At 40.4% G+C, this 12,641-nt stretch overlaps 1 protein-coding gene across 5 annotated transcripts in view; it reads left to right on the top strand.

Annotated features, from left to right (window-relative positions):
- Window positions 1-12,641, top strand: part of LOC306836368 (echinoderm microtubule-associated protein-like 6) — a 68,066-nt gene that overhangs the window by 25,814 nt on the left and 29,611 nt on the right. For all 5 annotated transcript variants that reach the window (XM_079363389.1, XM_079363388.1, XM_079363391.1 and 2 more), the window contains 11 exons: window positions 1,091-1,189; window positions 1,340-1,408; window positions 2,357-2,542; window positions 3,176-3,311; window positions 7,376-7,449; window positions 8,008-8,135; window positions 8,710-8,847; window positions 8,987-9,128; window positions 9,282-9,396; window positions 11,078-11,290; window positions 11,384-11,551. In XM_079363389.1, the coding sequence (XP_079219515.1) occupies window positions 1,091-1,189; window positions 1,340-1,408; window positions 2,357-2,542; window positions 3,176-3,311; window positions 7,376-7,449; window positions 8,008-8,135; window positions 8,710-8,847; window positions 8,987-9,128; window positions 9,282-9,396; window positions 11,078-11,290; window positions 11,384-11,551 (1,468 nt within the window). The remainder of the gene's footprint in view (window positions 1-1,090; window positions 1,190-1,339; window positions 1,409-2,356; window positions 2,543-3,175; window positions 3,312-7,375; window positions 7,450-8,007; window positions 8,136-8,709; window positions 8,848-8,986; window positions 9,129-9,281; window positions 9,397-11,077; window positions 11,291-11,383; window positions 11,552-12,641) is intronic.

Consider the following 12,641-nt stretch of genomic DNA (forward strand, 5'->3'; position numbering starts at 1 on the left):
GCAGGAGCACAGGGTCGGTATATTCTTATGATTCTGAAACATTTTTATTTACGCTAAAGAGCTTCCTGTTTATGGAGATTTTCACAGTCAGAGAGCTGAACTTAAGCTGTAAAAGTTCTTTGATCATACTCAACAGTTCAGTTCAGACAAAAGGTCCAAAAAAAAAACTTACTTAAGTTTTCAGTTTGTTTTTAGAAACACTGTTAGCCTTCCACATTAAGTTCAGCATTAAGGTTAAATGTCTTTCAATGATCCTTCCTGTGATCAAAATCAAAACAGCACAAACCACTGTTGAAAGAAATCTGCAGAAGCATGGAGTCATGCATCGTTCTGTGGACCACCATTTCAAAGCCCTGTGTTTGAGTTTGGTACTTTAGCTCTCTCTCTTTCTCTTTCTTGGAGACTGAATTTGAGGAGAGGGTGGACTGGAGACAGACAGAAGAGTGAGGGTTTAGCAACACTAAGAAATCAAAGTTATTCTGTCTGAGACCCAAGTATTTAGCTGGGTCATTAGATTCTGAAAGACCGAAGCAAATGAGTCAGGTAACAGATACATGCTGTTAATATGAACTTCTTGGATGGTCCGTAAGAACACCAGACCATACTTTAAAAAAAGCTCACTAAAACTATATCAGTGAATAAAAATATATACAATTCTTTACATTACAGCTATTAAGCTGTCATAGACATAAAACTTGCCACAATGAAATATAAAACATTTTAAAACAACCTTTTAGGAAGTCATTTTAGAAATTCTTCAGGATATGATTAACTTAAACATTGATATAGAAAAAAGTTAACTGTGGTCATTTATTCTAGTTATGGCCACGACGAAGTATGCTCATGTTATGTAAAAAAAAAAAAAGTACCATTAAGACCTTTAAATTGTTTCCAGACTTTATTTACTGCACTTGAGAAAATTCAGAAAAGTTTAAACATGTAATACACAATCATTTAGAAATGATAAAGTCGATCAACATTAGACAACACGTCTGCTTTTGTTCTTGCGACGGCAGAAAACTGCCCTATTTATAGTCATGTTTCTCAGTCATTCTAAGGGAATCTCTCTCTCTCTCCCTTTGCTCTGTAGAGGTTAGCCTCAGTCGGCCTGGATGCCAAGAACACAGTGTGTATCTGGGAGTGGAAAAGAGGAAAGATCCTGGCCACTGCCACCGGACACTCAGACAGGGTGAGAGAGGGTGTGTGTGTGTGTGTGTGTGTGTGTGTGTGTGTTTGTGTGTGTGTGTGTGTGTGTGTGTGTGTTTGTGTGTGTGTGTGTGTGTGTGTGTGTGTGTGTGTTACATAAATGATGTGTGTTTACATCTCTTCCTCCTTACAGATATTTGACATCTGCTGGGATCCCTTTCAGCAAAACCGTCTGGTGAGCTGTGGAGTGAAACACATCAAGGTAACACATACGCACGCACGCACGCACGCACACACACACACACACACACACACACACACACACACACACACACGCACACCCACACACCCTACATAGCAGAAAACACTGATTATCATGATGAATTTATCATGGAACAGTTCAACATACTGTCTATGAAATGGTTTATTGCAACATGTACACTCCTGTAATAAAAACACACGAGGATAATGAACCACCTCTTCGTGTATTTCCCTTGCATGTTGGCAGAGGTAAGAGAAGTGAGCAGATTCACAACTGACATTAGATTAAAGTACAAGTTAAGTACAAGCCAAAGTCCTGATTTAAAACTTCTCCTAAGACCAAGGATCTGTCACATGTAGTCGAAGTTTAACTGTTAGAGTATTGACAGTAGGCCTCTATTGGAACACACATTAATTAAGCACTATTGTAGACAGCCATGACTCAGATAGATGTTTACAGAGGATATGCTGAAATACAACGTATCATTTCTGAAAGAGCATCATATGAAGTTAATATATAATGTATAATGGTTTGTGTAAACTATATATATATTCATTTGGTGGGAACAGGAGGATGATCTGAGCAGTGACCAAATCAGTCAAATGAAAATGGGACAAATAAGCTTTCTAAAGTGTTTGTAGGTTGTTTATTCTCTTACTCATCATCTCATCTGCACAAACAAAATGAAAGTCATTGTTCAAAAAACAGTAACAAAGAAGGGGGTGGTAGTTGGTCGATTGATATTTATATAGGCTATAGATCAAAGTCCCATGTTATTCTCTTTTTGGGGTTGATATATCTATTTTATCTGCATATTAAAGTACGTTCACAATCACTAATGTTCAAAAACAGTGTCCGTTTTCATGTACTGCCTGTCCATAAAGTTCCAAAAACTTTGTTTCTATGTTTGAGAAGAGTTGTTTGTGTATCCCATCTCTCTTTCCGTAGTTCTGGTCTCTGTGTGGGAATGCTCTCACTCCAAAGAGGGGTATTTTTGGGAAGACAGGAGATCTGCAGACCATCCTGTGTGTAGCGTCGGCTAAAGATGACATCACATACTCTGGAGCGCTAAACGGGGACATATACGTCTGGAAGGGACTCAACCTGATACGAACAGTCCAGGCGGCCCACGGGGTGAGCCTCATACCTGCTGAGTAGTGCAATTAACATTACTGGTATTTTAATTTTACAAGAATTGCTCGTTCCAGTATAGGCCTACAATGTTCAATTTCTCAGAAATGAGGTAACTTATCAGCTTTTCTTTTTCAAAAAAGTACCAATTCATGTAAATCTATAAACGTTAGGTTCTGGAAAAAATAAGGAACTGGACCAAATTGCAAATAAAAACTCAAATATTTTTTATTTAAACAAAAAGGCAAAAGAAAAAATAAGGCTTTCACTTTTCAAAAGAGCAACAGAAGTCCATAAAGAGAAACAAAAACAGAGGTAAGAGATGTAAATAGAAATAGAAGAAAATAGACACTGGTGTAACTGGACACAAAAAAGACTAACAACACAGGTGAATACAGTCAGGGCAATCAAGAATGGAGAGAAATCAGACAATGGAAGGAAGTTAGACAAGCTAAGAAACACTGGGGACACTAAATGCTAAACTTGGAAATAAAGCAATAAAAAATACACACAAGGGAAACAATCAATACGAAGGAACGAAGAGATAAAAATACAGGAAATTAAATGAAACAATGAAATAAAGAAAATACAGAGCTACAAAAACAAATCACAACAATAAATATATACATTGTGCAGGCTGGTATCTTCAGCATGTATTCATGTGAGGAGGGCTTCGCCACCGGAGGAAGAGATGGCTGTGTCCGACTGTGGGACATCGACTTCAAACCGATCACCAAGATTGACCTGCGAGAGGCCGAGCAAGGATACAAAGGTACGAAAAGAAAGAATGACAAAATATAGTCAGAGTGTCAGCAAGAAAAATGATTAAATTATTGGGGAATGAAACTAAAAGATCCATACTGAAGCTGTTTTTTCAGCATCTTCATGTTTAAAACAAGTCCTGTTTGGGTAATTTAAGAGATGACGATACACAAGTCATTAAAGATAGAGAAGAAAGCACGAGGGAAAGCAAGCTTCTCTGCTGGCATTAGTTTATTTATTTTCAATATTAGTGGTGCCAAAAAAAAATTCAGTGATAAGAGACAAATCACAGACAAGTATACTCCATCCTGGTCACAGTGTTAAACACATGTTAACACCATTAAGCTTTGTAGTTATTTTTAGGCACAATAATTAAAGCTCACTTCAAATTTAAAGGAAGTCTGTTGACAGAAAGTGAAGTTCCTTACGGCATTTTAACTGATAAGACCTCTATAGAATTCCAGGCATTGTTTGAAAGATGTGTGGATGCCACAACACCACATGGGGTCGGTTGTGAGTGACTCGGTGGCAGAGCAGGTTGTTCATAATCAGATGAACAGTGGTTTGATCCTTGGCTCCTGATTCAAAATGCCCTGGGCAAGACACTGAAGTTTATTCCTCGGCATAGCCTTCAGTGTGTGAGGTCATTGCATGATGATGGGCCTTGCACAGTACTGCCATTAGTGTGATTGTGAAAAGGAATGCTATATTTGCAAGGACTATAAACACAGTAACGTTTCCAGTCTGAATAGCAACATAAAAAACTACAAGAGTTGAGGGACGATTTGTATGCCAGAAATTGCAGTTGAATATGAATGCAAAATGTCTGTTAGCAGAGACTTAAAAAAGCTGTAAAAGTGAGGACCTACAGTATAGGCTCCTGGATTGCATGAAGGCTGAATACTGACGACAGCCAGACTACTAAAAGCCAACTACTCCAGGGATATTCTCTCTCAACGACATTCACACATTACATTTCCAGGCACAGGTTTACATTCCCTTCACTAAGGATGATTCCACACATAAAGTGTGCTTAACATGTCAGTCTCTACTCCTTTGTCAGAAAATTATAAGAGGAGGACTTGAATTATTTCCTTTTATGTCAGACACTCGAGCTGTTTTTATAATGCCCTCCTGACATTTCCTGGATTTTTTTCTTCGAAATTTAAGGCAGGCTTGTCTTAAGTTGTTGATAGGATTTGCCCTCTTTCACCTTTCTGAAAGTGTTTGACCAAAAGTTCTACTGAAACAAAGGGAGCAGGGGAGTGCATGTTTTAGCAGGAGGACAGAAATGACCTGATTTCAAGAGAACCCAGAGGTGGTGAATGCTTGGATGTTTGAGATGGAGATGATGCATTTCTTTGGGAACCATTAAGCCCCTGGCCTCCTTTTTTTAGTGTCTCCTATCTGAAGGTGTTTAAGGAGAAAGTCAGGCAAGACTAAAAGATAGAGGTCGGGGTTTTGTCATGTCTGTTCCCAGTCATATTTAGAAATGGCCTCCTTTTGGGGAAGTTAGAGGAAGTTGGAGGCCAATGCCTTGACCTTTCTCAGAGAGTGTTGAAGAAAGTGAAGAGATAGATACCACTTTGCCAACTGTGAAGAATGCTAGATGGAACAAATCAAAGTATTTACTGGAAAACATAGGAATTAGGATAGAAATAGGAAGACCCAATTGCAGAAAAAAACTTATTTTAACCAAAAAGGCAGAAACACCAAAACAAAAACTTACTCAAAACATCCAAAAACCACAAGGAGAAACAAGGAAAATCCAGGGAGCAGGGAGATGAAAACGACAGGCTCAGAATACACAACCACACCAACAGGCAATAAAAGACAATGATCTGACAAGAGAAGTAAGGTAAGAACACACAGACTATATAGAAAGGGTAATCAGACACAGGTGAGACTAATCAAACAGGTGAGGGCAATAAAGACGGGTAGGAAACACAAGGAACAAAGAACAGCAGACCAGAACACTGGAGGACAAGTACAAAGTAAAACCCAACACTGACACCACCAAAACCAGATATACAAAATAAAACAGGAAACACCAAAGACTAGACTTAAAACAACACAGGAAACAAACTTACAGGCAACAGGGAAACCCTAAAGACCAAAGCAACCACACCAGGAATCACATACAAGTAACAATATTACAGACAACAGAAAAGGACTCAAAGAAACACAGGAAACACTGAAGACTGAACTAAGAAACATACAGAACTCAAAACTCTTCAATACAACACATACGAACCCAAACCATGACAAGCAGGGCTATTGAGCTTCAGCACATTACAGGGCACTGGGCCTATAGAGTGAATGCGCCCTGAGGAGAGACTTCCGTCGGGACACTCTGCCATAAAGCCCCGACTGGTGGAGGGCTGCAGTGATAGTTGACTATGTGGAACTTTCTCCCATCTCCCAACTACATCTCTGGAGCTCAGCCACAGTGATCTTTGGGTTCTTCTTTACCTCTCTTCTCCCACGATTGCTCAGTTTGGCTGGACGGTCAGGTCTAGGAAGAGTTCTGGTCATCCCAAACTTCTTGTATTTATGTAGGCCACTCTACTCTTAGGAACCTTGAGTGCTGCAGAAATTCTTTTGTAACCAGATCTGTGCCTTGCCACAATTCTCCCTCTGAGCTCCTTGGGCAGTTCCTTCGACCTCATGATTCTCATTTGCTCTGACATGCACTGTGAGCTGTAAGGTCTTATATAGACAGGTGTGTGCCTTTCCTAATCAAGTCCAATTAGTTTAATTAAACACAGCTGGACTCCAATGAAGGTGCAGAACCATTTGAAGGAGGATGAGAAGAAATGGACAGCATGTGAGTTAAATAGCATGTGTCACAGCAAAGGGTCTGAATATTTTGTTGGTTTTGATTTTAGCAAAAAGCTGCAATGAAACAAAGAGTGAAACATGTAAAGGGGTCTGAATACTTTCCCTACCCACTGTAGTTGCTACTTTTAGCCGTAATTCCAGTTGAGGACATTTAGTAGGATATATGTGCAAGCTTTGTGAACGTTTTTTTGTCTGCATGGGAAGGCAACCTCCCACAAAAGAAGAAGAAAACGTTTTTCTCTGTGTGATAGCTTGTTACAAGAAGTTTTCCTTTTTATTTCCCTGTAGCTGCTACTTCTGAGGTCACATATCAGAAGTCCTTCCTTCACCACCTTAATGGTACAAAAACTCTTTCCCAATTACTTCAAAGTTTCCCTCATAACTTCTCATGATGTCAGGTTACTTTGTCCTGTGAACCTCCAGAGAAGAGTTTCTAACAAAGTTACTGGAAACATCACACTCTGATTCGTCCCGTCAGCGACAGCAGGCGCACTAATGGTGGGAGCTGCAGAGCTGAACGGTCTGTTAATTAGATTTTAGATTGTTGAGAACAAGAGTGTGACGGAGCAAGTGTAAGATACTGACAAAGGAGGTGTGTGTGTGTGTGTGTGTGTGTGTGTGTGTGTGTGTGTGTGTGTGCTTCTTCCTGTCTTGACAAAAGTTGAAGTCAAAGCCTTTGTTAAATTATCAAGAGGATGTAGCATAGAGGTGTTGATACTGATGTGAATAATTGCTTGTGGTCACGATAAACCAAACAGTGCACCAATCCAATACTTCCCCTCTTGATGTCATCTAGTTGAAAGGATTGTATTGTGTAGAGATTTAAAAAAAAAGAATTATTACTTTGATTACTTTGGTTAGTATGCGAATGAGTATAATTAAAGGGCGCTCCTTTTGCTTTCAGTTTTAAGAATAGTGGGCTGTTTAATCAGGAAAATCCAAAAGAAGATGCACACTGAAGTATTTAAACACTTTGGATCCCCTCCATCTGAAATAGTGCTAACCTTAGTTTTTATATAGCCTATAGGCCGAACATTTAATCTCCTCTGTTTCTCCTGGTTGCTCTCCTTCAGTCTTCATGGTTGTATCACATTTTCAATGTTTCCCTCTTGCTTTTGTTTTCTAACCTCTTAATTACTCTAATTGTTGTTGCAGCTCCCCTGCTGATTCCAAAGATATTTAACATTTTCTTTTTTAACACCTGATTCCATCCTCCCCTGCCTCCTCCTTCAGGTCTGTCTATTCGCAGTGTCTGCTGGCGAGCTGACCGGATCCTGGCAGGAACACAGGACAGCGAGATCTTTGAGGTGCGAAAGGGAAACCAAGCCTTGAGCTGTTACTCCCTGCTGAGAAGTCTTGAATAAAGGTTTTATTTTGGTCGACAAGCTTATCATTAGTCCACATGAAATAAACCTCACAGCCTTTTTGCTCCTGTTCACCAGAAAGATGCTGCATTGAAGCACTGAGCTTAGAAGGTGTTGAGGTTTTAAATGTTGTCAAAGCTCAAACAAAAGAAAGACTTAATCTAAAATGAAGACAAATATAAATTACTCACTGTACACAACATTCATAACAGGTCCAAATTATTTAATCTATAGAAGTCAGGCTTACAGTTTCCCTCTTCATCCTGTCTAAGTGTTAAGAACAGATAGCTGAAAAGGACCATGTCTTATCATGAACTTTTTAAAACAGTGTTTTTGTTGATTCTGCTTTATACTGGTCCTTTAGCATATTGACATCCTTTTACCGGTAGCATCAGACCTGTGGTTATTGGCATCCCTCTGCTTTCTGATTCTAAGTGAGGTCTCTTTAAAATGTTAACGACAAAGTTCTGGCTAAGTTTCAAACATGTCTCTGGCTGTCAGGTGATGGTGAGGGATCGAGACAAGCCGCTGCTTATCATGCAGGGACACAGCGAGGGAGAGCTCTGGGCACTGGATGTTCATCCTAAAAAACCTCTGGCAGTCACCGGCAGTGATGATCGCTCTGTCAGGTTGGTGCCGGAGCTTACAGTCTGGACTTTTTTGCACATTCACACATACTGGAAATTACACACACACACACAGGCAGCTAAAGGTTGGAAATGACCAATCCACTGGAGGGTTTACAGTTATGTTTGTTTGAAGTGAGAGGTTTGTGCTCATCAGCAGCATCTGCTCACTGCTTCCTTACTGTGCTGCAGGATGTTCCTCGGAGACCAATTACATATTATATGACTATAATAACAAACACAGTCAGCTAAACACACGGAAACACAGATGGTCACAGAACAGGTTGGAAAAAAGAGGATGCAATTTAATGAGGAGCTCCTGAAATGATGTTTCTGTTTTCCTTTCTACACTGTAGTAACCTTACTACATCCTACAGTGAGTCCTTTTTGCTTCCTGCTGATAGTTGGACATAAAGCTCATACGTTTAACAGTAAATATTAACATGCTTCTTCTTACTAATTGCACTAGTTACTCATCCCTTAATTCAACTTGTGGTCTGTGTGGTCTGTGTTTGCTACTTGATGTTTGTGTGTGTGTGTGTGTGTGTGTGTGTGTGTGTGTGTGTGTGTGTGTCAGGTTGTGGAGTCTTATGGATCACGCTCTCATTGCTCGCTGTAATATGGAGGAGGCGGTGCGGAGCGTTGCGTTCAGCGTGGATGGATACCAGCTGGCGCTGGGCATGAAGGATGGATCCTTCACTGTGCTGAGAGTCAGGTAGCAAACACACACACACAAACACACACTAACATAAAACCAGAGTATACTGAGACAAATAAACGTGAATTGAATTAGACTCTGTTATTGCTTTGCTGTTAGCTGGTATTATAAGGTTGTTTTTCTCTGTCTGTCTCAGAGACATGACCGAGGTCGTGCACATCAAAGACAGGAAGGAGGTGATTCATGAGATGAAGTTCTCTCCAGACGGAGGATACCTTGCTGTTGGCTCTAACGACGGACTTGTTGACATTTATGCTGTCGCCCAGAGATTCAAGAAGGTAGGGAGCGGGGCACACATCGACAGGGAGGAGAACAAGAAGACCTCAAACTAAAACTGTACTGTCGAGACATTGCAAAAAAGACATTGCAGCTGCAACTATACAAACCAACATTAAGCATCCCGTGTATTATAATCGTCTGTCTGTTTGCAGGTGGGAGAATGCAGTAATTCCAGCAGTTTTATCACACACCTAGACTGGTCTCTGGACAGCAAAATCCTTCAAACCAACGATGGAGCTGGAGAGCGCCTCTTCTACCGAATGCCCAGTCAGTCTCTTCAGTCATTTTTAGCCTAATGGTCCTATGATTCACTTGCACAGACATCTTTTCTTTTTTTTTTTTTTTTGGTTTGGCAAATGCATTTGTTCCCCTTCCTAAATTTCAAACGTTCCCTCATTCTGAATGGTTGAAGTTACCAGAGAAATGTGTGCAGCCTTTCATAACACCCTCTGGAAATCAAATACAAATGTTCAGGTTCCAGATTATCCTGCAGGTAAATAAAACATGTCAGGCCACAGAAGAAGATTGTTAGAATAAAGGACCGCTTTGCTCCACTGAAACAACGGCACATGATGTTATATGCGGCTAAGAATATCAAAGTGATTGTGATGTGCTTAAAGGATCGAATCATCAAGTTTAGAAAGTAAAACAACTCCTCAGCAGCCAAGTAATTTTATATGAATAAAGTCTGATTGCAAAAAGATACACGTCTGAATACAAGCGCACACACAGTGACATCCATGCATGTATTCATAGAGTGAATACACTGGTATTTTTCCTGTGTACCTGTCAGAGAAAGTAGGACACACACACACCCGACACAGTGATGTGATGAGAAAGAAAAAAATAAAAAGAGACAGAGGAAGGGTGGCAGAGGAGCTGACGGGGTTTTAAAATATCTCAAGATGCAGTGAAGAAGATGTTGCTGAAGCCAAAGCTTAAGTCATGCAGATTCTGTGACACATGTGATCACAGTGTTAACGTCACATTCCTCAACTCTGAAGACAGACAGATGGGTTAGAGTTTTTGAGCAGATACTTTTTTTGGTTGTTTTAATAAAGAAGTCATGCAGTAACTTTCCTTTTTTTTTTTTATTGCAATAAGCAATGTCAAAGTGAATTCACGCTGCACAGAGTGTGTAGTTTTCCAAAGGGAAAATAATTTATTATGCTGCTGAGGAGTTGAAGGTGTGAAGCTTGTCGCCTGCAGCTCCTCATCTAACAGCTCACTGTAGGTGCTGCTGACTCCTCCAGAACTACCTGACACGAATCATCCACTGATAGCATCAACTAAACGAGCAACGCCCTCTTTTGTTGATGTATTTTTGATCATCGATTGTTATCTAGAGCAGTGTATTGACCTTAGCAACAGACAGACTTTTCTTCACCAAGGCTGCTTCTTGGTTAAAACACAACTTATGTTCAGCTATTTGTTTGCACAAGCGGAATGCAAAGTTACAAGAGAAGTGCGAAGTTGCATTATTGCTGCCTTGTTTTTGTAAATGCAGCTTGTGTCTAGAGCAGGAAGGACAAACAATTACATTGCAAAACAAATTCAGACTATAAAAACCATGGACAATTGGGTTTGGGATCATCTTATTGTTCATGACAAAAAGCATGAAAGCAAACAGAAAACAGACAAGCCTGCAGCAGAGTACTTGCACTGCTGATGTCAGAGAGTGTTCATTATCTCCACACAAAAACAGAATCCAGCTCTGGGACCTTATTCAGAAATGATTTCAGCTTGGAAGATTTAAATCTGCACCATCCTCACATCTCCCCTCTGTCTGTGACAAATGATGTGACGTGTGTGAATGGGCTGTTTTCCTTATCACTAACATCTACAGAGAGATTAGCTTGTGCATGCAAGTACATGAATTATTGGCTACGGAAATTATGGTTTTATTTTATTATTTCTCTCAAAATTAACACTTTTCTTCATCCTGCAGTGGGAAAGCCAGTTGTGAGTAAGGAGGAGGTCAAAGGTATGTGCTGGGCATCCTGGAGTTGTGTCCTGGGTCCAGAGGTCAGCGGTATCTGGCCTAAATACTCCAATCTGACGGAGATCAATGCCGTGGATGCTAATCACGCTGCAGCCGTTCTCGTCACCGGAGATGACCTTGGCCTCGTCAAGCTCTACAGATTCCCCTGTCTGAAGAAAGGTCTGTCTTTATTTTTCTGTTTCGTTTCTAAACTTCATTTCCTCAGTTTTTTTGTCGTCGTTCTTTAATTTGGGTCATCTATTTGTCAACAAGGAGCCAAATTCAAGAAGTACATCGGCCACTCAGCCCATGTGACCAATATCCGCTGGTCTCATGACCTGCAGTGGGTGCTGACAACGGGTGGAGCTGACCACGCCCTTTTCCAGTGGAGGTTTCTACCAGAGTCTGTCATGAACGGAGGACCAGATGTCAACATACAAGGTAGAGTACAGTAGAGAATATCTCATAGGGGCGGCTGTGGCTCAGTTGGTAGAGTCGTCGCCCCTCAATCGGAAGGTTGAGGGTTCGATCCCCAGCTCCTGCGAGCAACATGTCCGATGTGTCCTTGGGCAAGACACTTAACCCCAAATTGCTCCCCCTGCTGCGTCTGGGGCGTATGAATGTGGCATGAATGTATAGATACTGGATGGGCCACATATCCAGCCCATCAGTGTGAATGGGTGTGAATGGGTAGGTGTGATGGGTAGGTGTAAAAGCGCTTTGAATAGTTGGAAGACTAGAAAAGCCCTATACAAGCTCAAGTCCATTTACCATTACCATTCATATGAAGCACAAGGTAGAGCCTGCAAGTAAAAAAAAAGATAGTAGATGAAAACAATTCAAGGTTCGTTTCATTTTATTTTACAAATCATTTTAAAATACAAAATACAAATTCAATACTCATATTGAGGTCAATGGTCTTGTAAAAAGGGTAACCCAAAAGCTTCTGTAGCTTATGAGAAAGAGTGACGGCTTTTAAATTCAGGCTTTAAAGGGACTTTTTCCAATCTTCTTCAGAAGATCTTAAGTGTCTTAAGTGTTTGCCAGGGTTTCTTGATGCTTCAAGGGTCTCATAAAGGGATCAAAAGTCTATTTTATAAGCTTTTAAGGACAATTCAGCCCTGACAATCAGAGAGTATAAGTAGTTTTTTCAGAGAGACTCTAGAAGACCTCATGGGTTTCCAAGTGTAAGTCCAACGCTCTCTGATGTGTCCTGTTGCTTTTCTTAAGTATGGGTTTGAAGAGCTCACAAAGCTTAAAAGTCTCTTAGAAGTCGTTCCAGGTTTTCGTGTTCCTATGTAGACTTAAGGGACTTCAAAGGATTTTCTGCCTCATTTCAAATTTTACTTTCAAATTCCTATTAACGCAATGATTTCAAGTCTTCTTTAGAAAATTTCTAAGGGCGCACTTGCACACTCACTCTTTTTACTAGAGTGAGTGCTGCAATCCATGGTCAAGCATGGTATACCTCCTTGGCCCGGTTCTGGCTGAATTGAAATAAAATGAGTCAATCTCCCTTATAAACTAAGCA

Source organism: Symphodus melops (genome assembly GCF_947650265.1).
Source record: "Symphodus melops genome assembly, chromosome: 15".
Lineage (NCBI taxonomy): Eukaryota > Metazoa > Chordata > Actinopteri > Labriformes > Labridae > Symphodus > Symphodus melops.